At 41.1% G+C, this 25106-nt stretch overlaps 1 protein-coding gene across 1 annotated transcript in view; it reads left to right on the top strand.

Moving 5' to 3' along the window:
• Positions 1-25106, top strand: part of ANK2 (ankyrin 2) — a 177224-nt gene that overhangs the window by 13570 nt on the left and 138548 nt on the right. The window contains exons 2-4 of the mRNA XM_075709393.1: positions 1734-1835; positions 14539-14637; positions 16187-16285. Of these exons, the coding sequence (XP_075565508.1) occupies positions 1734-1835; positions 14539-14637; positions 16187-16285 (300 nt within the window). The remainder of the gene's footprint in view (positions 1-1733; positions 1836-14538; positions 14638-16186; positions 16286-25106) is intronic.

Genomic DNA, 25106 nt, shown 5'->3' with positions numbered 1-25106 from the left:
AGGGTATTTTAGGGTATTCGCCGGGAGAAGAGGAGGCTGAGGGGAGACCTTATCGCTCTCTACAACTACCTGACAGGAGGGGGCAGTGAGGTGGGTGTTGGGCTCTTCTCCCAAGTAGCTAGCGATAGGACGAGAGGAAATGGGCTCAAGCTGCGCCAGGGGAGGTTTAGGTTGGAAATTAGGAAAAATTTCTTTATGGAAAGGGTGGTCAAGCATTGGACCAGGCTGCCCAGAGAGGTGGTGGAGTCCCCATCCCTGGAAGTGTTCAAAAAGCGGGTAGATGTGGCACTTTGGGACGTGGTTTAGTCTAGTCTACCCTTGATTGGTTTAGTGTGGACTTGGTAGTGTAGGTTAATGGTTGGACTGGATGATCTTAAAGGTCTTTTCCAACCTAAACGATTCGATGATTCTATGATTCTCACGATGTGACAGAATGGTTTTCGCCCGGTGGTTCTGACAGGGAGGTGAAATTAGATGAGAAACGTGCTCCGTCGGAGGGGTTTCAGCGGAATGCCGAGTACTTGTCCAGTGGCGTGCATGCCCTCCTCGAAATGCATCCCCACAAGAGGCCTTTACAGTTATTTATCTGCTTTTTTCAAACTCGCTCCTGCTCGTATTTAAGCATGAAAATTGTTACCGTCTCTGTGCACGTTCCCGAATGCTTATTCTGTTTAATCATTACTTCTGTTGCACGACTTTTTTTATTCCTGGCACCTGCAGTTGCGTTAGTAGCCAATTTACCTGCGTGTATGCTCGCATGTGGGTGAGCATCAACGTTTCCAACAACCAATGTGATTTCGCGTCGTAATTGTAGATAAAGGCAAGAGGGCTGATGCGTTTCACGCTCCCTGGCTTAACAGTACATCCCACAACCTAGCTGAGAAATGAAAACATCGTTTTATTATTTTTTTTTTTCCCCTATAAATGCTAATGGGGCTTGAAATGCGAACATATGAACGCAGGCAGTTTAGGACTGAGCATGTTTACGACGTTATTCGGGATTTAGATACGCAGGCTTTGGTACTTCATCCGCTTTGTTCTATGGTTAGTTACGCTTGCAATGCTGCCCGGTTTTGTGGGACATTTTTTTTTTTTCTCCCCCTTTAACATGCCCCACTTCTGTGTCACCGGTGATAAAATATAGCCGTAGGACTTTTTTGCTCTTGGATATTGTTTTTTCTCTGGTGTGTATCTCTGTGTTAAGTCAGCATGGGTGTGCATGAGTATGAGCTGTAGTCATGTAACTTTTGATGCCAAGTACAAATCCAAAGCCAGTGTGTGTTTTCTTAAATGCCATAACCAAGAACAGGATTGGTCAGTTATTTTCGAGAGTGTTGAGTGTGTGTGTGTGTGTATATATATATTTAAAAAAAAAACCCCAACATACCAGAAAACACCGGCTAGCAAGCTGATGCGTATATTTTTTTTCTCGTTGCTAATATCACTTACTATGATTCCTGGGTTTTTTTTTTCTTTGGTTCTTGCTAAATTTCGACCTTCAACAATTACTGCACTATTCTGCTCGCTCTGACAGGTCTGCAGTTCTTTTGTGCCAGTATTGCCTTGTTTAAGTATGTGTGTGCCGATTAACGCGGCTATAATACAAAGTCAGTGTTCTTCACAATTTTATTCTCCTGCAGCGTAAACCGCGGAAACCTTTTGCTGGTGATGAAGTTGTGCTCTCTTTTAAGCAGGAGCTAACTAGAGTTTTTTTTCCTCTTATCTTTTTACAGTCTGACAGCAATGCAAGCTTCCTCCGAGCTGCCAGAGCTGGCAATCTGGACAAAGTAGTGGAATACCTGAAAAGCGGAATAGACATTAACACATGTAATCAGGTAAGATACTTGAAGGGCAGAAGTTGGCAAGAGCGAGTTGCAAGAAACGCCCGTCAAAACCTAGTTTTTTCAGGCTAAATTACTTCATACAGATGTTTTAGTTCACCTCAAGCTATGTTTTCAGTCTTGGTCTTCCATGGTATCTTTCCACAGGAAGCTGCTAATGTCTATAAAATTGTGCTGCTTTTAGTAAAGCTTTGTGTAAGCCTCTTTGGGCTCCTCTTTCTTGCCAGTGTCCCGCAGGTGTGGATATAGGTGAGTGAAGTGCCTGTAATCAAAACTTAAGGTGTGCTTTGGTAGTCGTAACCCTAATGGACCTGCTATCGTGAAGTTCCAGTTCTAAGGGGAACAGTGAGCACTAAATATAGTTGTGTTCTTCAAAATACTCAAGTTATGCCCCCCCCAAAAAAAAAAAAGTTCTAGGTGAGGAAGTTGTTATGGAGTATTCTTTGGATACAGGTAAGTACTGTGATACAGTATGCCCGGATATCAAGTTGAAGGTCCTCGGTTTCTTTGTAGAATGCTACAGTTTGGACATCCTGAGGCATCTGTGTTCAGCAGAACCCACCTCGCTCCCAGTCTGTGTGGTTTGGTATTGCTGCGGCAGAGCGAGCTTGAGCTTGAGCCCGCTCTGAACAGGGGACTTGGAAAGCCGAGGCCCACCCGTTATCCGGTTTTCTTTCCCATCCTGAGAGTCTCTCATTCTTTTATTTGTCTGGAGAAGCGAGACTATGCCAACACTTGTATTATTTTTTTTTTTCTCTCTGTTATTGCTGTTTATTTATGATATCCATTTATTAGTTGTCATGCGGCATGCCCGTGTAATGGGTATTCCCCATTTCAATGGAAGACGTGCCTTTCTCCGGAGAACTTGCATTGCAAACAGGGGTTGGAGAGCAATAGGCATTACAACAAATTGACAGATGAGCAGAGGATGGCAGTGAGAGGACTGTGATTAATAAATTCCACAGCATGCCAGCTGTCAGGTTTGGGGTTTGGGTGTTTTTTTTTTTAAATTGCTTTTTTTTTTTTTTTTTTTAATTAAAGCTATTTTGAAGATCTCTTTTCTGACATCCTCATAGGTGTTTAGTTTAAAAGAAAGTTCCAAATTTCTTGTTGCAAACATTTGTCTAAAGGACGGTACGGACTGGCATCCTTGGCAGAGCCAGGGAAAAAGTTGAAAGTCACGTATAAAAAAAATGGCATCCTTAGCTTGCATGTGGAGACATTGCTTGGAAATTTTTTAGTGAGGTGTGCTTGAATGAATGAGAAAAGTGAAGCTGATGGAAACTAACTACGTTTTTCAGGCAGCAGTTTGCAAAGAGGAATGCAGTACTGTTTGAGTGGATTTCAGAATTGAATCGCAAAACATTTTTCAGTCTCCTAAAAAAGTTTCTTGCAAACATCGTTTTTCTTCATACTCGGTGTATTATGTTGAAGCCCGGTAGCACGGGGATGTTTTTAGAGTCTGGGGTTTCTATCATACCTAGAGCAAGAGTTCTCTTCCAGGACACATCTCTCATTCATATGATAGCAATAGTAATAACTTAAAAAAAGAAATTACAGGTCTAAATTTGTAACAACCTGTTTACTATTCTTAAAGAAATTATCCTGGCCCTATTTGCAATATGTTGATACGTGTTAATACTCTGTTAAAATTAGGCTTTTCAAATTTTTTCTGTTTTGTGATGAAAAGTATCATCTAAGTATCACTAAATAACCTAAAGACAGAAAAATGATGGAAAGTATATGCTTTACTGAAGAAAAGAAAGATAATTCCAGTGCGAATCGCATCTTCCCCCCGTCGTTCATGTTACTTTTACATTTTGATTTAATAAAAAATATTCCCATTTTGGCAGAGTATGTTTCAGGTAAAAGGTGTTTGGAGCTGCTCTGTCCTTTAGGAAGTGTGTAGGGATGGAATAGACTAGTACCAGATAGTGGAAAAAATTGAAGTAAAAAAATAATTGTTTTAGGTTTTGTATGGAGAAAACACCCATATTGTCTTATCTCTTCTGATCACTCTTCAGATTAAGGTCAGAAATAATCAAGATTTTCCTTACTGTGTCCTGAGACACAGTTGTGGCTCCTAATGTAAATCATGTCCAGGAGCTGAGCTGCTAGCTGCTGTGGACTTACCTATTATAAAGAAATAAAATATTTAGGAAATATAAAGCAGTTTTTATCTTTGGAATTATTAAGGAAATTATATTATGACTCCATTAAGCTGTGACAGCTAATAAATTGCTCTCCAGGGCAGCTAGAAGGAAAAAGGCTGTTGAAACAGCATTTCTAATTTTATTTTTCTTTTGAACAACTAAGGTGAAAGGTACACAGTTTCCAAGTCGATCGTCAGACTGAAAGCTTGAGTTGCTTCCTGCTCCGATATGAACGTGGGCTGTAGAAGCCGTGGATTTCTTTGGTCGCAAAGAAATGCTGCGAAAGCATGGCTTTCCTTTGGTAGCAAGAGCAATTATCCCACGTGAAATTCTGAGTCTTCCTTTTTCTGAAAGAATTCTAACAAAGTCGTTGGGCCTCTCCCTGGAATTTGGGTTGCAATTACTGTGTCTTCTGAACCCTCAGTGAAGAAATGAAACTTTTGTTTTCTTCTTTGATATCCAGAAGCCACTCGTATGAAAATTATTAGTAAGTTGCTTCAGAAAACCTGTAAGGGGATTACTTTGAAGGGGCAGAAAGAGTTGTAATGGATTTTTCAAAGGCAGTGCTTGCACGTCGTCTTCCTTTGGCTTACTTGTGGTATTCCCTAAACATATTATTACACGAAAGAGCTTTGTACTGTTTTAACCAGTGTCTTTTGCATTTCTGGTGCATCTTTGATGTCAGTGGTTCAGTTCTAATGAAGACTTTCTTGGTCTGTTTGTTATTTAATGCCCAAATCCTATCTTGGCCTTCATAAAATTCTAGAAGGAATTTTCTGCGACTGTGTAGTTAGTGCACGACCTCATATATCTTCAGTGGGTTCTAAAACACGTCTTCGTTTTGAAGTTCAAAGGAAGCGGGAGGAGGTTTAGCACTCCGCAGCGCTGGTCTCCTCCCTTAGGAGCAGTTGCTGGAACTGTAGAGGTAATTGTTTCACCGAGAGCAAGACGAAATCCAATTCAAAATGCACGCTCACCTAGTAGAAAGAGCACTGGGCAGTCTGGGCATTATAGAAATATTATATACTACTTTATCACACTGAACGCAGCCCGGTCAGCCAGTTGATTTTCCTTAGCCATCCCACACGAAGCACCTGATCCGCTGTGACCTGAGATGCGGAAGTCTGAGGTTTCCCCTTGCTATTTTCGTGAGATCTCAGCTGGTAAGTAAACATTCAGTGGGTGGTATTTTTAGCTGACTAGCTAACTTGTGTCCAAGCAGATTAAGAACTTGCAGCTCGCTTGCGTTACCAATGCGATTCTGATTACCCTCAGATGGCAGAGAGCAGCCATGGCTTTTTACCTTGTTTCAGAAAGCTGTAAACTTAAATATGTTTTTAGCACCAGTCAATCTTATCTATAATGTAAATTGGTTTATGTATTGTTTTAAAAAGGTACTTAAATTTTCTGCTTAAAATACTGCCTCCCATTTCAGGGAAGTTACTGCTGCTGTAAAAATACACTGTTAAAGTCTCACCATCGATATGACTCTAATGTGCTAGAATGTTTTAGCTTGGCTCTTTTGTAAGTCTGTCATATAAATCCAATTACTTTTGCTTCATAGCCTAGGGACCTACATTTGCAACGCTTATTTAAGTGACTAGTACCATCAAATTTAATAGGACTGTAACCATGACTTAAAATATGCAAGTAAGTGTCTGCATCAGTCCTGAAAAATGTCCTGACATTCTAGTGAAATCAGTGGCATTTCTTTGAAGGGGGGACTTGAAAGCTCAGGCTGTACGGCGTCCAGCTTTGCCCTCATTCTTAGCCAGATTTAATCAAAATGACCGCTAACTGGACAAGGGCTATGAAATTTGAAAGTAAAATTGGTTAAAGGTTGCTTTTAAACAACGTTCAAATCGATAAATCATTCAATAGAAATGTCACATAAGCATTGTTTTGTAACTCGTGCATTGTGAGATGGGCTAAAATTTCAGTGCACCGTCTAAATAGAAAGTTCAGAGACTCTTCACCTTCACAGAGTACAGCGTCAGGTTCAACTTGTCGGCAGCGCGGTTTATTCTGTTTGACTCCAACAGTGGAAGAGCTGCAAAGACAAAGAGTTCCTGGTAAAAAGATGCAGGTATTCAGGGAAAGTTTGGGAGCGGAGAAGACTGTGAACACGCTGCCCCTGATATACGTTGACTGTGCTGTCTGTCTTGGGCAAGGGTTCTGTGAATAACAGCTATTAATGAAAGGTGTCGTTGGTGTGGCATCCCTGGTTATACTCCCATATCCCTGCACGTAACAATTATAAGAAAAACTCCTGTGCTTTGGCTGCATTTGGGAACATAATGAGCGTGGCTATGCTATTAAATGACCTGCCTCCCCAGTTTCACCCCCGAGTCCTGGTTCCCTAATCATCCTGAAAAATGTCTAAAAATGCACCGTATGTGCATTAGGTGGCTCTCAGGCTTCTCCTGGCATACGGCAGATGGTTTTCTCTGAGATCCATTGAGGGTGGTTGGTCACTGGAACAGGCTCCCCAGGGCGGTGGTCAAAGCACCAAGCCTGCCAGACTTTTAGGTAGACCTGCCAGACTTTTAGGTAGACCTGCCAGACTTTTAGGTAGACCTGCGAGGAGCAGGGACTTGGACTTGATGATCCTTATGAGTCCCTTCCAACTTGAGATAGTCTATGAGATAAGACCTAGGAGCAGTTCAGGGGGTGTTCAGTGCGAGGACAACTCTCCTCGCGTGGCAGGGAAAGCCTGTGCTGGGGATGCTGCTGCTCCTCATAGTCCCCCAGTTTATGCGAGCAAACCTTGATCCCGTAAGGCTTGCCTCAGGCCGTGAGCCACATTGTGCACAAATTAATCATGGCAAATTTGAAAAACCCCTCTTCTTTAATGGCCAGTGGTACAGAATTCGTGTTGTTTCAGGAACTTGCACCCCAAGGAAACAAACACACACACGCTGCGTCTTTGGGACACGGTGCACCACGTAGGGCCAGGAGAAGACTGCAGGCAGGAGGTGGTGCGTGGTGTGGGGTGCCCGGGCTGCCGTAGGGAGACCTAGCGCAGACAGTATGGAAGCTGTGCTGTGTCATGGGGCTAGGGCACAGGTGCCCGGAGAGAGAGCCTGACAGATGAATTTGGGGCGTGAGGGATAAATTTTCAAAGTTTCTTGGTATTCTCAAGATCTCCAAGTCCTGAATTCTGTGGAAAATTAGCTGCATCTTCAATTTTAAAACTACATTCAAGTCCTAATTAATTTAAGTGTGGGGCTAAGTGCTAGTCTGAAGAAGGCTGTTTTCCTGAACTGGAGCTTTATACTACCCAAATGTTATCTATACCACCAGGAAAGCCTCCATAAAATTCCTTGCTCCTTTTCTGATACCTATATGCTGACATTCAGACTGGAAAAATGTCTAACCTAATTAAAAACCCCACAATTGTGGCCGCTATTTATTTTTTAAAAAAGAGGAGATGGAAGAATAAGAAATGAAATAATCTAAAATATTTTGAGCCATTACCTTCGCTGCTGAAGAAAAGCTGCAGATGATTAAAGTAGGCATGTGTCAAATGGAAGTCAGGACACAAAAGTGAGAGCAGTTCTGTTGTCTGTGCCAAGGAATTTAATGATGAGCAGGATAAGAACTGGGGCTTTCCATGTGCTGCTTATTCAAAGCATATGGAAAGAATTTTGTCTCACTGTCTAGAAGAAAGTTGCCATTAAAAGACCTACTGTCAAGAAAAAAAAACTTCTTGAGTTATATGGGACACAACCTGGCGAACTTCAAGTTCCCCAGTTAGGAGAGAGTAAATATAGCCTCAAGTTCTTATATTCAAGTAGATCCAGCAAATTTTATGTCTTGATTATAATCACCAATATTAACAAAAAGGATCAAGCCCCAGGACAGAGCACAGTTAATATGATAATTACTTGGAAACATTACAAGGGGTTTTTTTTTTCCAGTGTTCATATTCTCTTGCTTGCTATGAGAGGAATATGACTAGGGTTGCAGCAGATTTATCTTCCATGGAAAGTGCTTCCCATCTGCAGCTGGCTGGCAAAGCTCCTCTTGCACTGTATAGGTGAAATCAGAGCCAGATGAATGCAAACATCAGAATAGATGTGGCGTAATTTCTTAGTGGCTTGAAACAGATAAAGCGTTCCTGGATGATAGATGGCCCCACCATCTATCCTTTCAGAACCGGTGGGTTTGCACTGTGGGTAAGATCAAAGCTGGACTTACGCCTGCACTTATTAGGGTAAAAAAAAGTGGTTGACTAGTGTGCGAAACAGAAAAATCCCATATTAACATGATTTAATTAGGTAATTTTACCTGCAATCTGGGTTAACTCGGGCATTTTCTACATTGTATGAAGTCTTTTGAACTCTTGACAAACAGTACAAACCAAAAACTGCTAAAATAACCCCATTCAGATCTATGAATAAAATTCATCTCTAATTTGGATTGTCACAGCCCTGTTAGCCAGGAGAAACTTCTCTCTGTGCACTCACTCATCTGTTTCCCTGAAGACATCAATTACTCGATGGGAGTTCCCAAATAGAAAGAATGAACTGGGATGGGCATCCTACATCGTCGGGACTAGCGAGCCCAACTTCTGAGCCTTCACCATCCATCGAGCACGAACAGGCACTTCAGCTTCTTGCAAACTCCGATTCTGGTGCCGTGTAAAATTGCTCGCAAAGCTTTTTCATAGCGAAGACCCTCAGCTTCTATTGATGAAGCATCACTGGTGTACTGTAAATTTTATTAGGAGAGGGAGCAGCCTCCTCTTCTAGAGGTTAGGGGATCATGAATAAGCCATGGCAGCTGCTACTGCAGCCTTAGGGTTATTCCTCCTCCTCCAAGGGGTTTGAGTGGGGTGTCTACGTGGTTGTGTTCCCGCTGTCTAAGGGAAAAAGCTGACACGCTCTGTGCAGAACACAGGGGATGTATTTTATTTTTAAGAGCGAGATATCTGAATGCTCTCTCAAAAATGAAGCCTTGTATATGCAAGACTTTTTTTCCTCAGTATAATGCTATTTTTAGGCTAGATCTCATCTCAGAAAACAGTGCATAACGTTAAGAGTAAGCTTTTCTGAACAGCGATAGCAAGATGCTTTCTTCAGTTTTAGCGTTTGTTTCTCAGATCTTGAGTTTTCCTAGAGATCTGTCTGCATAGATAGTCAAAGTATTTCCCCATTTTAACTGTTTCCAAAATATGATGGAACTTCATGTTTCTGGATATACTGAATACAGGGATTAGTTACAGTTATTTATATAGTTAATAATTAGTTATTAATTATGCTTTGTTGAATGCTACCTACATATGAAGTTAAATTCTTATGGAATTGCTTACTTTAATCTGAATTCAAGCACCATCATCTATTCTGAAAATCACAAAACATTTCTATTTATTTATTTCTGGAGAGAGTTAGAAATGTCAGGGAATAAAATTCCCCTGTTTTAAAAACAGTTCCTTTAAAAAAACCTGATGACTGGTATTTTATAGGATGAAAACCTGATAGCCATTGGAAATCTCCAATTCCTTTAAAGCTATTTTCCTGATGTTACAAATGTAGTTGTTTAGGACACGGTTGCTATTTCTAGTTAATGTAGCAAGAGAAAACAACTTGCTTCTGAATCAACATTCAGAATGTTGACTAGCAAAATGAACTTTAATTTTACAGAATGCATTTGTGCAGCCCCGAGTTCTAGCAGAAGTCAGACCCCAAAATCTGACAAGTCTACGGGCTTGTCAGCTGCCTGCTGTGTTTTGAAACAGAATTGGTAATCCAAAAGGCAACGTAAAGTAACCTTTCCCATCTTGTCCTTGGAGGCTTGTCAGTTTTCATGGTGATAGAGTTACTTTCTTGGAAGGAAAAATTTGATGGATTTTAGCATTTGTGTTGAGGAAGTCTCCTGTATTCACAAGGAACGTATGTGATGAAGTCTGATACCTTGAAGAGAAGAGGATTGAAATATTAGGTAGTTTGGGGGGCCTCCAGCTCCAAGGCTCTTGAAAACTTAGATCTGTTTGGCTTTTGCTCTCGTTTTGTTGGCTTCTTTATGATTTGATCGGTGTCTTTATTGCTTCAGATACAGTGAGACAGAGCACCAGCTATTAATTACTCCCTCGTTTAGTCCAAACGGAAAGCAGCTAACACTCCCAGTAGTGCTAACTATAGACCGAAGTAGCGCTGTAGTCATAATGAGGTCGACAGCATCACATGTTGATGTCACTCAGTAGGTTAACTCATTTTCATGAATTCCTAGGCTATAAAGCAACATAAAGGACTCTCAATTCTCATAATCTGAAATTATTTTTCAACTGCCCACTTTATTTCTTTGTGATATTTTTGGGAAAAACTTCAGCAAACCTTCGGACTTGAGAAGGCCATGCCCAGCTCTCTAATGTGCCCTTTCCCAAATCCTTGAAAAGAGGTTGGCCACGTGCACTTTTTACTTCTCCAAGAGATTTATTCAGAGGAGAGGATTTGCAGCAACCTTAGACTGACATCTATTAAAGAGACGGGGAAAAATATTTGACTTTAACAGAGACTATGATATTGCTTTTTAGTCTCAGCCCCTACTGGTGAGTGCAGATGCCTTCTTAACTCTGGCAAAACACGTAAAGGAGTTAGCGCAACCATGCAGAGTTAGTCACAACAGCTTTTGGATTTTCATCGTGTTTGTAACGTATGCTTTGCTATTGGCCTGATAGTGTGTATGTATAAAAAAGCCTGTGATACAGCATCAGTGGAAGGAACTTGGTAAAAGTACATTGCATTTCACTCTTCAAGAGAATGTCAAAACATTTAAAAAAAAAAAAAAGGTTTATTATTTTTATTTTTTTTTACTTTCATGATTTTTTTTTTCTGTGAGTTGCTTAAATGCCATTCTAACATTGTGTGGCAAAGGCAAGAGTAATTAGAAACTCAGATGTTGGCAAATCTTCCTGGAGAGTGTTGCATCCCAACTTCCATCAGAGTCGATGGGAGTTATAAGGGGTCAGACTCTTAGCGTAAAGGAAAGAGGAGGGTTAATTTTGTTAATATACATTCTTGCTTCCTAATATTCTTACAGACAGTAATTTAAAATCATTGTATTTAACAAAGGTTGTTTTCTTTAGGGCCAAGATCATTATATACTGAAGTAACACAAGCAAATGTTCACTCGTATAAAGAATTTTTCCCCATTTCCTTCGAACAAATGATAGAGGAGAGGACAGGAGAAGCAGAAGCTCTTCTGGCAGCAGTGCTGACTTTGCTGATTTAAAGTGTTCTTTGAGCTATAGGTTGATCTCACGCATGGCCAAGAAGTTGCCTTTCCCTGGGGTCCGTTTGCTTTGGCATAGCAGGGTTAGGCAGGAATAGTATAAGCCATTATTGCTGTTGGGCGGATGTCCCAGGAGGAGTAAATGGCCCAGCAGGTTTGATGCTGAACCGGGCAGCACGTGAAGAACTTCCATTCCGTGAGGATCGCTCCATAAGGCGACTGAATACAAAGGCAGAAGTAGTGTGGACTTCCTTGGGTGATTTTCAGACAATAACAGTGAGGCTTAGTGCCTGTCTTAACGGGGGAAAAAAGTGACTGACTTTGGGTTGGCTTAGAAAAGCTTGGTGATTTCTCCGACGTGCAAGAAGTCTGTGGGCTTTCCTGGTGTGATGAAAATATGTAGGGTGACAATATAATAAGTGCTGTGAGCAGTACTGGAATGAGTGCACGTTCGTAGCACTCAGCGGGATACAAAACGTTGACGCCTCTAGCTCAGTGGTAGGGGAGAAAAAGAACTGAGGGAATTGGGCTCTGCAGGGAAATGCTTGAAGAACCAAGCTTGGAAGGCTTAGTATTATGTTCTTTTATGAGAATTAGAATTACAAATGAGCCTCTAGAAGGAAGGTAGTTATGGTATATGTATGCTTTGTGGGGAGGAGCGGTCCCTGTGCTGTACAGTTTCCCTTAGCAGACAACTAATTTCATTCCACACACCCCCCGCAAAATGTTTTGGTAGGCATGGGAGAGAAAAAAGGGAAGTGTCAGAAACCTTTGTTGTTCTAAAATACAAGAATCCAGTTGACAGGAACGGAGGAGTTGCATTGATTAAATCTGAGCTTCCGTCATCGTAAGTAGCAGGGATCAGCCATGTGGGTTGGGAAATAATTACAGCATTGGTTCCGATTATGGAGGAAGAAAGCTTGCTTTAAGGCTTCGGTCGTGCTGGCCCTCAACATTTAGAGTGCAGTGCTTGCTTCTGCTACTGCTTGCCCCGGCTTACTTTATTTAAGGAATTATGGAATTTGAATGTGTATGGTAGGAACTGTATTTAGGCTGTAGTTTCTTTCTGTAACCTTTTTACTGGACCTCATGTATTCCTTTTGCTTATGTTTTAATGAATAAAAGAAGTCATACGTTGCAAAGAAACTCAATCTATGCAACAATATTAGCTTTCAGCTGCGTCATGTTGTATCATTAGATATGTGCCTTAGAGGTACAAATACAGGTATTTGGAGAGGTTGTTACTGGTTAAGCACTGGGACAAGCCTTGCTTTCTCCGTACTTTGGCGCGTGGTAAATTAAAAAAGAAGCTTGTCCTCAACTTTTTGCATTCAGATGCATGTGCGCGCGCATAGTTCGTGTGGGCCGCACAATATTGCGGTTTCTATGCTGTTTGTGGACTTCAGTCTGCTCGCAAAGAGTAGAAAAGGTTAATAACATGTCATAGCAGTACATCAGCTTTGAAGGACTAAGGAGGCAAGTTACCATTCATGCTTTCGTAGAAGGTGTTGGTGACTGAATCTGTGAGATTTAGATATGAGAACAGGTCTTTGTTCTCAAACGAGAAGAACGCTGTGTGTTTCCCCACAAAATACTGTTTCAAAGCTTTCAACCACTGTAGGCAGTAATTATGGTTAATGCTCAGCTGAGATTAAAAAGCAAGGACGATTAGAGCTTTCTGAAATGTTTTCAGCCTGCAAAAAATTCACTGACACGTGTTCCTCATCTTGATGTTTATGGTCAACCTCACCATGTAATTTTGGCTAAGAATTTTCCCTTGATCCCGGGCGCGGCACTGTTGCCACCCCTGGGCTCTGCAGCTAAGAGCGTTCCTCTGGAATAAGGAAGATCTGGTTGCTGCTGCTTTACCTGCATAATGAGATTTGAAACCACGCTTCTCATTAGTATTTCCTAACTACCAGGCTGCGTAAGGGTATTCTTCTTTTGGCAGCTTGTGAACGTAGCCTTCCTTCAGCTCCTTTGCTTTTCTCATAGTTTCGCTTCTTGACTTGACCACAAAATCTGCCTGTGCTGCTTACACAAACGTAGAATTAAATGGAGTTACTTCAGAAATGCATTTGGATTGCTGTGTCTGCAGCCATTGGACCCACTCCCATTAAATGCCTCCAGTGAAGTGCTAAGTGCTTTAAAATCCGACTGGGAATTACAAGCTCGAACTGCCTCTGTGGATGGACAAATAAAAGACCAGAAAGCTGCCTGTTTAACTTCACAATTTAAATGACTATGAACTGCCTAGAGACAAATAAAGTGATAAAAATTACACAGTGCTAAACTTGCTGCAAGTTACTCAAATACCTGAGTATCGCTTATGATGCTTGCAATATGGAAAACAGGAGAATGCTTGAGGGCAGTGGCAGTATCTGTTGCTGTCACCTGCCTGATGTACCATGAAAAATACCACAGGATTGTGAAAAATAGGTCGGCAAATTCAGTTACAATAGGCTGTCATTTTATATTTTTCCCTTGGGTGGAATGGGATACTAGGAAGAGGAAGATACAGTTTCCATGGTTGGAATTTGCAAGAGATAAAGTATCATATTTCTATTTAATGTGAAAAGGATTTCGACGCTAACTTTCTTAGGTTGCTTTTTTTTTGAAAATCCTAGCTCTTATTTCATTAATTTTCTTTTCCTTTTTGAATGAGGTTACAAAACCTCAAAGTTTAGTGAAGACTTGCTCGTCAGAAACCAGCAGAGGTACTAAGTCAAGGATCCATATAATTTGCAAGCCACATGTAATCCACAGCCTTTTTGGTCTACGTGTGCTTTTGGTTTTCTGTTTGATACCAGTTATCCCAGAGGAGAGGGGGAGAGTCCAGGGTTCAGGATAGCTACATCAGCCTGGAATAATCCTGAATGAATAGACGCATGCTGTGTAAATTTGGCTGTCCTGTGATTTCTCTGTGTTGATAAAGCCTGAGTGGGGCTAGATAAGGTTACAGTAAAGAGAAGGCAGATATGCACTCAAATTTTGAAATCATGGGCTCCACGGAGATACCCAAGGTCTAGGGAAATGTGAAACTGTCAGAAAGGAAGGAATCTCTTATGGATACTTGCAAAATACGGTTTGTTTTGATGCCTTTGTTGCTATGAGAAAAAAGTTACTGGAGAAGTTTATCACACAGTGCCTTGGCTTAACTAGCCAAGTCCAAAATATCTGACTTATGTAGACAGTCAGCTAAGACATGTAATAGTATTCCAGCTACTAATCTTCTTTTTATGCCAGGGTAAGGTAGGAATGCGTATCTTCAGAGCTGATATTTGTAATTGATACGGCCCTTGTGCTTACAGAATGGACTCAATGCTCTGCACCTGGCAGCTAAAGAAGGCCATGTGGGACTGGTGCAAGAACTATTGGAAAGAGGGTCGGCTGTGGATTCTGCCACTAAGGTAATTCATGCATGTCTGTAAGTTTATTCACAAAAAGAAAAAAGTCAAATGCATGGGAGAAATTTAGGAAAAAAAAATGTTAAAGTACAAAATAAGATCATATTTTTATATAATAATAGTATATTATAATTATAATATATTTTTTGTATATATTTTGTAGTATTTTTAATACCTCTCTGATATTTAAAATGTTATTTCTGTTATGGCCTGTGAGTCTATGTTCTTTGCTGAAGGTCATCGGTACTAAATGAAGAGGGAAGGATTATTATTTGTACAGTCCGTTTTACAGGGGAAGCATTAAAAGGTTTTAGCAATGTCAAATTTTTCATTAGTTCCAGTGACTGGTCTCCATTATAGAGAGAGTGAATATAGCTCAAAATACTAGTTTTTTTCAAATCTGTGAATATTGGTAATTGACTGTATCGTATCCAGAGCCTTTTCACTCAAGGGCACAACGGAACAAACACCTGTGTGATAATTTGTCTTGCCTTCAGCCTTTCCAAAGGCAGACACACGCGTACGTCCGAACCAGTCAGTATGTTATTTGTCTATGGGTGGTAAATTCCTTGTGATGGGCCAGAGCAAACGATGTATCGTTTGACTCCTAGTGTCTAGGTTGGCTGGCTGTGCTCAGCCTTTGCATTCAGTTACCACCACTGTGTCCCTGCAGCTCTCTTATTTTTTATGATTTCTGATGCACAGGACCTCCGTCAAGGTTAACACTTGGTCCTCAGCTCAGAGCGCTTCTTGCTGAACTTGTGATTTCCATCATTGATGGAAAAACAGAAGTTCCCACCTTCAAAAATGTCTTTAAGTCACCCCTCAGTGAAGCTGTTGGTAGAACCACCAGGTTCTAGATAGGATTTTGGGGGTTTGTTCTGCTTTTATGAACCTTTTTTGTTTATTAAAGCCATTTAAATATTGCTCTCGGGATGAGAGATTGGCCTGGAAAAAAATACAAGGCTCTTACAAAAGCAGTGGTCTACCGCACTGCTGATACCTTGCAAGAGATGATTTTTATTGTGCAGTGCATCTCTTAACTTAAAGTTAACACCCTTCAAAATACACATTTCAATTTTATGCTAGTTAGAGAAGAAGAAAAAAAGGTTTATCTTCTGCATTTAACAGGTTGGTTCCTGTTACTTAACAGTCAGATTTTCCTTTTGGGTCTTGTACTGGGAAATCTCATTTTCCATCTGATTCACAGCTTGAATTTTAGGACTCCTAGATTTCAGCTGACTTCTCCAGGGCATGATCTCTGGACCAGAACGAAAAAACCTGTTAGCCTGTACTACACTTTATCTAGAATTTTGTCCCATGCCCCAACCACATTCTGTAATTTCACTCAAAAGTTATGTTAGGAAGTTGCACAACCACTCAAGAAATCTTGATGGCTGCAACTACCAGTTCCATCCCCTGTGATGTTTATGGAACATCATGGAACTGTAAGGTAAAATTGTACTCAGAAAACGAATGTTCTAAAGAACTGCTGGCTGAAATTATTCCTAAAGAAGGGTAATGCCTTTCATTTTTTCCCTCCCTATAACAGAAAGGGAATACAGCCCTGCACATTGCATCCTTAGCAGGACAAGCTGAAGTTGTCAAAGTTCTGGTTAAGGAAGGAGCCAATATTAATGCACAATCTCAGGTATGATGCTATTTTCCCTTCTCTCTTCTAAAAGTTATTTGGTGAAATTTTATAAGATAGATCTGAGATGCTAGGCAGCGATTCCAAACGTCCAAGCCTGAGACAAAGCAATCCAATTGAGGCTTACGTAGCATTCAATGGTAAGTAAAAGTAAATAACAAATTGAAGTCATTATATCCTCATTGTGTGATACAGAAACTCGCATTGTTGTTGATTGAAATCTTTTAGGAATTCCTAGTGTGCTTTAATAAATTGTTTCAGAAATTTTTCAAAGTGTAGAAATATTACATCGTATGTTTGAGTTGACTTTGGTGAGCAATAACAAAGACGACAATTTCTCAAAGACTTGATTTATAGAATTGCTTTTCATGGTTATTTGTTGGCTAAAAATTTGCAAAGAACTTACTTCAGCTTCTGAACTCATTCTTTATGTAGTCAGGAAGAATTTAAATCAAAAGTTTGGAACGTATATTTGAATTGGGGAAAATCACCTTGTCCTGGCAGGCAAACCAGCTGTAAAAAGAGCCCTCTTATTTCCCCCGACACGAAGCTTGTCTGCTCTTCCAAGACGTACCAGAGAACGTGGTGATGTGGCAGAGACGGACCGATGGCCGGTTATTCTCTCCCTGGTCTGGGCAAGGCTGTAGAGGCAGCTGCCTGCCGGCTGGGATTTCAGAGCTGTAAACAACACGTGCTAGATGCGCAGTGAACAACCGACTGCAAACTACCTAGGCGATGGCTTGTTTTCCGAGCTAACTGTCTGTCCTGGTTTCAGCTGGGATAGAGTTAATTTTCTTCCTAGTAGCAGGCATAGTGCTGTGGTTTGGATTTAGTCGGAGAAGAATGTTGATAACACACTGATGGTTTAGTTGTTGCTCAGTCCTGCTTATGCCGGTCAAGGACGTTTCAGCTTCCCATGCTCTGCCAGGGGCACAAGAAGCTGGGAGGGGGCACAGCCAGAAGAGTTGATCCCAACTGCCCCAAGGGCCATTCCATACCATACGGCGTCATGGGCAGTATGGAAACTGGGGGGGTTGGCCGGGGAGCAGCGATCGCTGCTCGGGAACTGGCTGGGCATCGGTCGGCGGGGGGTGAGCAATTGCATTGGGCATCACTTGCTTCGTGTATCATTATTATTATTATCATTATTATACTGTTACTATTATCATTACCATTTTACTTTATTTCAATGATTAAACTGTTCTTATCTCACCCCAGGAGTGTTTCTCACTCTCACTCCTCCGATTCTCTCCCCCATCCCACCGGGGCAGGGGCAGTGAGCGAGCGGCTGCGTGGTGCTGAGCTGCTGCCTGGGGCCAAACCCCGACACCGTCCCTGTCTCCTCTGCCCGCGCAAACAGACACGCTATTAGCACCGGAGATTAATTGACCAAGTTATCCTAACACATAATTGAGATAGCTATTATTTCCTCTGTTTAGGATTAGGAGCAATTTATCAAATAAATAATTTAATGTTTGTAAATGCTACCTTAACTATGGCAACTGTCTGTAGCTACGAAGAACTGAACAGATGGTATAGATGTGGACTATATGATAAAGAAAGCGCATCTTTCTGAAACATCTAGTCAGCTTGTGACATTTTCAAAGTAAATCATCGAGCTAACTGTGTTCAGATTGAGTCCAAGTGCATCATTCAATGACCACAAATAGCATTTTTGCAGTAATGGTGTAAGCTAAGGCGATGAGAAAAACAAGTCACGCTTCAGGCGTAGATTAATTTCAAATTAAATTTTCCTAGTACTTGCTGTTTATAGGCAAGATAATGGCCCTTGGCTTAATCTTGCTGGGATACGTGAGCAGAACAAGAAGAGTGTGATCCGATTTAACAGTGCAGCTAGGAACTAACTTGGTTGCAGAGAGTTTTGGGAAGCATAGCCCGGCCCGTGTGAGATGCTTTTCTCAGTCCTCTTCTGTAGCGCATTCGCTGATCATTAGGAACACAGACAAGTTTGTAAAAGGTTTTGATTTGTCAGAGTCCAGCCTGAGTCTGGCTACCTCCACGTCTTGCTTGCCCAGCCCTGGGAAGCTGGGACCTGGAGGGGTTTTGTTACTGTTTGACGTTTCAAATTTATGATGGACAGTGTAAAGTAAGTAGAGAGCAGGAGATGAACGAATAGGTTTATAAAATGAATAGGTTTGTCTGTACCTTCTTTACATTTTAAGACAAGAGAGAGAAATTGAAAAGATCTTTAAGCTGCCTGACTCCAAGATTTTTAAAATATTTTCTTTATTATGCTTTCTGCCCCAAAGCAACTGCTGAAGAATTCTCTCAGGGCAACTGGGTCAATTACTCCCCATGCTCTACTTCCATTAAAGATAAGAACTGCTGTAATTCCATTGCTCAAAAACTTAGCAAACTTTTCATAATGACCTAACTGGATGATTTCTTCATTTATCAGCCTTTTCATGTGTATAAGAAGATAAAGTAATGTCTTTAATGTTAGGATTTTGAGCATGGTAAAAGAAATAATTGTAAAAATGATACTTTCATGAAGCAGTATCCCTCAAAAAGTCTTCATAAAGGCTTTGCCTTATGCTGGAAAAATAAATGACCTTTTCTAAATAATAAAAAAAACCCACAACCTACCAGATTGGAAATTGTTTTCACAGGTATTATTTTATACAGTATTATAGTTTTAAGCACATTTTATTGTTAGCAGTGGGTGTTCTGTGTAATGTACACAGACCTGTTAACAGGCATTTGCCGCTTGAATTAATTGAATGACTCTGATGGAGGACATTTTTTTTCCCTCGTACTGCTCCCCGGTTGCCTCCAGACAGGATGAATTCAAACTGCTGCGATATATATGCCCTGGATTTGTGCCACGTTGTCTTAATGAAGCAAGTCCCGTTGACTTGAGTGGGAGGGCGAGTCCTTGATGCAGCGCGATCCGGCTGCGGGGGGCCCTTGGGTTGTGTGTTTCTGGCCTGCCGTGCTTTTCCAGGAGAGATGGATAATGGCTGCTTCAGGCAGAAGGAGGTGTTCAGAGGCTCTTTCCAGCGGAAGGTGTCCCTTTGTGGGGACCGCTCTGTCATAGGGTTTCCTGGTCAAAGTGCTGTCATGAACACAGCAGTAAACAACTGCACACGGAGAGAGGCGCGCGACCTAGATCTATCTTCTCTTTGGTAAATGCTGAATGCGCTCGGGTAGTATCTGTTGGTAGTATTCAGCTCTTCGAATAGTATTTGTGTGGGAGCGTTCACACAGATGTTCCCATGTAGCTAGTAATTGGAATATGAATGAACAGATGTTGCCTATACGATGGGTGGAAAGGATGTATTTTTTTTTCAGTCGTGGCTCTGAGCGGACACCTAAGAATTCGGTTCTAATACCGATTTGCCAGAGGCTTCCCTTGGAAGATTAAATAAAGTAATTTCTCTATGCCCCGTGAATGGAACGAGGATAATGAATGCTGCCTTTCTACTCACGATTGCATTGACATGCTCAGGAGTCACATGTGTTGTAGAAAATAATAAGTAAGCAGAAAAAGGAGAAGAAAAACAGAAACTTCAAAATTAATAAAGAATAGACACCTGATTTATGATGAAAGATTCAAGCATACCTAACTACAGCTGGTAAAAAAAGGAAAAGATGAAGTTATATAGAAAAAGGAAAAGAGAATGACTGAACAGTATCTGCTTGAATACTCATACTAAGTTTTTTGTCAGGAAGTATGTCATTGATGAAAAGATGAAGAGGAAAAAAAAAATCCTATCAGGAAAGAGCTTAATTGAGAAAGTGAGAAATTAACAAAAATACAAATGAAGGGTAAATCTGAATTTAAAAAGTGAGAAATTATGACTGAAATGCTCAGTTTCTCTTTCTTATGTTTTCTCTCAATTCCATTTTTAAAAATAGATGCTAATTGTCACTCTTAAATCTTTGATGAACAGTTGTTGGTATTGAGGGTATATTACATCCTCTCCTTGGCATCTCTGTTATTTCACACTTTATTTTTTTTAGGCCCCTGCTAAATGCCATTTGTTGGTACTGATTTAATGCCAGTGAAGTTACTCGGGTTGCTCCGTAACTTCCTCTTTAAAGAACTTGGTATCTGTCAAGGTCATTCTCGTTTCCATGGATGATAATTTGCCATAGTGACAAAATTTCTTCACTGATGATAAACTGATAGAGAAAAGAGTATTCGCCACCCCAGCTTGTTCAGTTTGTTGTTTTTCCTTTCCTTTTCTCCATTAAGTTGTGTAAACCCACTGGCCTTTATCAAAACTTAGCACCAGTGCCATCTGAAACACCGCACTGATTTCCCAGTTCCTTGCAACAACAAAATAACAGAATTATCTCAGAAAATGCTATTAAAAGCATTGCAACCACTGAGATTACAAACCCCATCTGTGCTATCCGAGACTGTTAAGCATTCAGGACTTTGGTTTTATGGATTTTGGTTTTCAATTAGATTACTTTGCTTTGCCCTTCAGTTTCATGTTGGCCTTCAGAGCTGTTATTCTGTTCAGCTTCCTCTTTTTAAAAGTCTGTTCTTTTTGAGCTAATACATCATCACTGCTATTTTTAGAAAAGTACTTTCTATTTTGATACAAAGCCTAATTGCACAGTGATTACTAATTGAATGACTCCACTTTCACCTGCATGCATATCATTTGAGAGCTGACATCTTCCTTGAGTATGTTTCAGGCAAATGCTGAAATGAGGGCAAGTCCAGAAATGGCCAGAGAGCTCTAGAAGTTGCTTTTTGGCATACCTCCACCCAGATTTTGGCAAGTGTGCCATTGTTAGGCTCAAGTACAATCGCCTTTTGCTACAAGTATTGCTGGAGAAAATATATTTATATAATGAGTATCTACGAAACCTTCACTTGGTTGACTCTGCTTATAGTTCGGTGAGCAGCTCTAGACACGCGTCACCAAGTAAAAAAATCAATTTCTGCACTTTCTTTTCTTGATTTGACTATGATTTTTGGTCACGTATAGACCTGACCAAGCTGCATTCATTGATAATATGAAATCTCGCCTGGGGACTGGATGGTACAGGCTACAATGTAAAGTGGCTAACAGATCTCCTGGGGTTGGTCCAGGCTTTTCCTTTGAGCTTTGATTACATTTCCTTGCAGAGCAGAACAAGGTGATCCCATGGAATGATGCAATCTTTTGCAATATGTATTCGCTTGTGTGGGTGAGCCTCTAGGTACTTCGGAATTTCAGTGGGGAATTCAGAAAAAGTCCTCAGGGGGCATTGAAATGTTTCATTATGCAGAACCATGGAAGTGGCATCAGGCACTTATCACTCCCACCCATCCTACACTTTCACGGAGCCCAGTGGGATCCTCCTTTCACAGCTGGATCGCTTCTTTACCCCAAACCTATTCTTAGTTGTTGCTTGTGCATTAGAACAGTAATTTTTTGTAATCTTCCTCTCAGTGAGGACATAACTTTGCGACGTATTAGGAATTCTTACGCCAATTCTTGATCTTTTCTTCCCAGGTGGAAGAAACATCACCAGAGTTGGTCAGTCCAGCCCTTCCCTTTGATAAATTACCGTTTCTCTTCATTGCTTTCTCTTAAAGTCAGATTGTACCATCTGACTCATGTATAGGCATGAGAGAATGCCTGATAACAGGAATGTTAGCCTGCCAAATGTGACGATAACCCTACCGCAATAGCCTTAATAATGGAGTCTATCTGTAGACTGTCCCCTGCGGCAATGATGCTGAGCTATTCTGACCACGCAGACCTTACGGAGTGGATCTGTCCTGACCTTCCTCCATTCCAAACAAGGTCAAAAAAGCCTTGTGTGAAGAGTTCCACCTCCTAGGGTGAGGTGATTTGACAAATGTCAAGTGATTGAGGTACAAAGAGCTGAAAAGTAAAAGACAAAATGAGGAAATATAATTCACTCCTGTTCAGTAACGGTAAGGGAACGGTCATACGCTGGAGTCACCTAAGAAGGAAATTATTCCCTTCAATTTTAAAGTTTCTGCAACGGAGTTTAGAACAGAACGTGTTCCCTATTAGCTGCTAAGGTTGTGCTTTGACCACTGCTTCATCTAGGGGCCCTCACAAAAGGAGGAGCTACCTTTTAATCATCAGATTATTTAAAGTGACCCAGATACGGAGAGCAAGGATTAGATAAATCGGTCCTCCCCCAAGCTGATCTTGTTATTTAAAAGCCCTCGGGTTTCCTTTCCTCTCTATCCTTCTCTAAGCTCATTGCAAACACATTGGCCAAGAAATATTTGTGTTTAAATTTGCCCCCATTACAGTTACCGCTTCCTGTTTGAGCACATAGGAGATGCTGTCGTGACTGCTAGAGTATTCTTAGCCTGACTATTCATCAGATTGAAGCAATCCTTAGAGTAGCGCAAAATTTCCAGCCTCAATATGCTTTCCCAGGAAGGAGCGATGAGAGAGCTTGTTGAATGTCCATATTCAGCGTCACCACAAAAGCAAAGGGGAGGATTTATGTGTTTCTCGGAGAAGTGATCGGCTTGTCTCTCTCAGGATGCCCTAGGCCGTGCTTTACCAGAGATTGCTCTCCCCATGGTTTGTAAAGATAATCTTGCCTTCAGAATGGAGCGAATTTTGTAGAGTATTTGCTACTCCATTATGACAAAAGGTTTTAATTCCACCAACTGGGCTTTCTGCTTTTATATCAATATATTTAGAGCGCTCGCTTTTTAGCTGCTGGATAAGAGGAGTCATTTAGCTGCACTTCATCATTGCTGATGTAACGAAGGATCAGGCCTGTTGTCTCTTCACTGGAGGGGGGAAAAAAAAAAGAAGAAATGCCTTCTGGAGGATTATATGGATTTTGAGAGATGTAAACAAGTAATACATTAAGAACAATGAAAGAACCAATATATTTATTCATCCTGCCTTAAACTAGTCCAAGTTTCAGCTGCCTGTGTCTTAGAGTGATTATCAGTTACTGATAAACAACCCTTATTCCTGATCTTGAAGTATGATCTCGGGCAACCATGGAAGTGGAGTTGAGCGGGATGCCTGTGCGTGCGAGACTGAAGCGGTGCTTCCAGATTGGCGCAGAGTTACAGGATAACAGAGCGTGAACGTAAGATAGCGGTTGTTAATATCAGCGCACTCGTGTGGGACTTCCCCACTTCCCCAAATAGTTCATACAGTTAAAGGAAAAATAACCCTATGAGGATGCCCAGCTTGTGGTGTCACCTGCAGAAGAAGCAGCGTGGCGACATGGAGATGCGGGACCGGTTGGTTTTCTCTCAAAAGCTGCTCTGAGGATCGGGAGCTCTTAAAGAGCAAAGGAGGGTACTGAGCCTGTTTGGTGTCTGTCTCTGGGATCCCAGCTGCAGCCATAAAATAACTGAATACGTCAGGATCTCAACCAAGAAAAACTGAAAACAAATCGAAAATGTTTACAACCTACCTCTTAGCCTATCTTGTTAGCTTCCAGTCTCTGTTAAAATGCCATAAAGGCACCAATGGTCCAGGTTGAAAGATCTTAATTTAAACAAATAGTGGTTTTTTTCAGCTAATAGTGTGATACATGGCCTGTAATATTTATTCTTAAAATGCATAAACTTTAGGAGCCTGCAATAAACCAACATACCAGCTGGCAGGGTCAGGGCTCACCAGACCAACGTGCCACATTTTGCCCCTACTGTAACGACGCAATCTGCGACGGTAAGAACCAGGCAGTAGAAATGTTATCTGCATATATTTATGAGAGTTTAGATATAATCGAGTCACAACCAACTAAATACAAACATAAACTGGTTTAGTGGTGGACTTGGTAGTGTTAGGTTAATGGTCGGACTGGATGATCTTAAAGGTCTTTTCCAACCTAAACAATTCTATGATTCTTTGATTTTATTTATGATTTTAGTGCAGTATTGTCTTCCTTCCAGCCCTCAACCGTATACAGAAAATAAACTGTTGTTTTTCAGTACTGCTTTTCCTTTACCATGTTTGGAAGGCAAACCCCAAATGCTGTTGTGGATGCCTGCCCAGAATTCAAATGCAAGACTCTGCCCTGGCTAAGCTTTGGGGCCCTAACCCATGCCCAGTGTCAAGGTTATGTTTTCTTGTGCATGACTAATCTATCCTCTTCCCATTATTCTCCATCAGCTCAGTATCTATTACAGGTTCCCTCTTTGTAAAAATGACATTTCCAAGGCACAGAACATCTTGATTTCTGCCTGGCTGGGTTTCAGGCTCTGTTGTTGCTTTGCTGTTCTGGCAGAGAAAAATCGTGATATTTGAAGCTGCTAAAATAGAATTTTTGTGCTCTTTAAATTTGGCGTCTGAGCTAGGAAGTGACTTACAGTGAAATACACTTCCCAAGAGAGGGGTTCTTGCAACGGTGAGCAGCAGGTGTCGTATCCATAGTGCCACAGCTGGAGTTCTGCGTGATCGCTCATGAATGAACTTACCAAGTTCCTCACAAACCCAGACAACAGCATTTATCCATAGGCTTTATAGTCATTGCAGTGGTGTAAGTATAGAGTGGAAAACACTATTTATATTACTAGGGAATTAGTGAGACAGCTGAAGGGGTGGTACTATTTTCAGTGTAGGCTTCTGTGTCACTATGTTGGGTTTTGGTTTTAATTTATTTATTGCAAATTGGTTTTATGCTCTGTCATCTCAAACAAGTAAATGCTCTTGCATTGTTTTGTTTGTTTAACCATTTGCTACAATAAAGTAGAATCACCAGCCTCCCTAAATCCAGTAATTCTGACCTTTTTCCTAAAAGCTTTTCTCAGCTTTAATCTTTACAGTCTACGGGTCCCTGCAGGCCTCAGCATCTGCTGCGTGTAATGAGTGTAAGGATTGTCACCTAAATGATTAGC

Source organism: Pelecanus crispus, chromosome 4, assembly GCF_030463565.1.
Source record: "Pelecanus crispus isolate bPelCri1 chromosome 4, bPelCri1.pri, whole genome shotgun sequence".
In the NCBI taxonomy this organism is placed as follows: Eukaryota; Metazoa; Chordata; class Aves; order Pelecaniformes; family Pelecanidae; genus Pelecanus; species Pelecanus crispus.
Note: the sequence above shows the minus strand (reverse complement) of the source record. Positions and strands in the feature narration are given on the sequence as shown.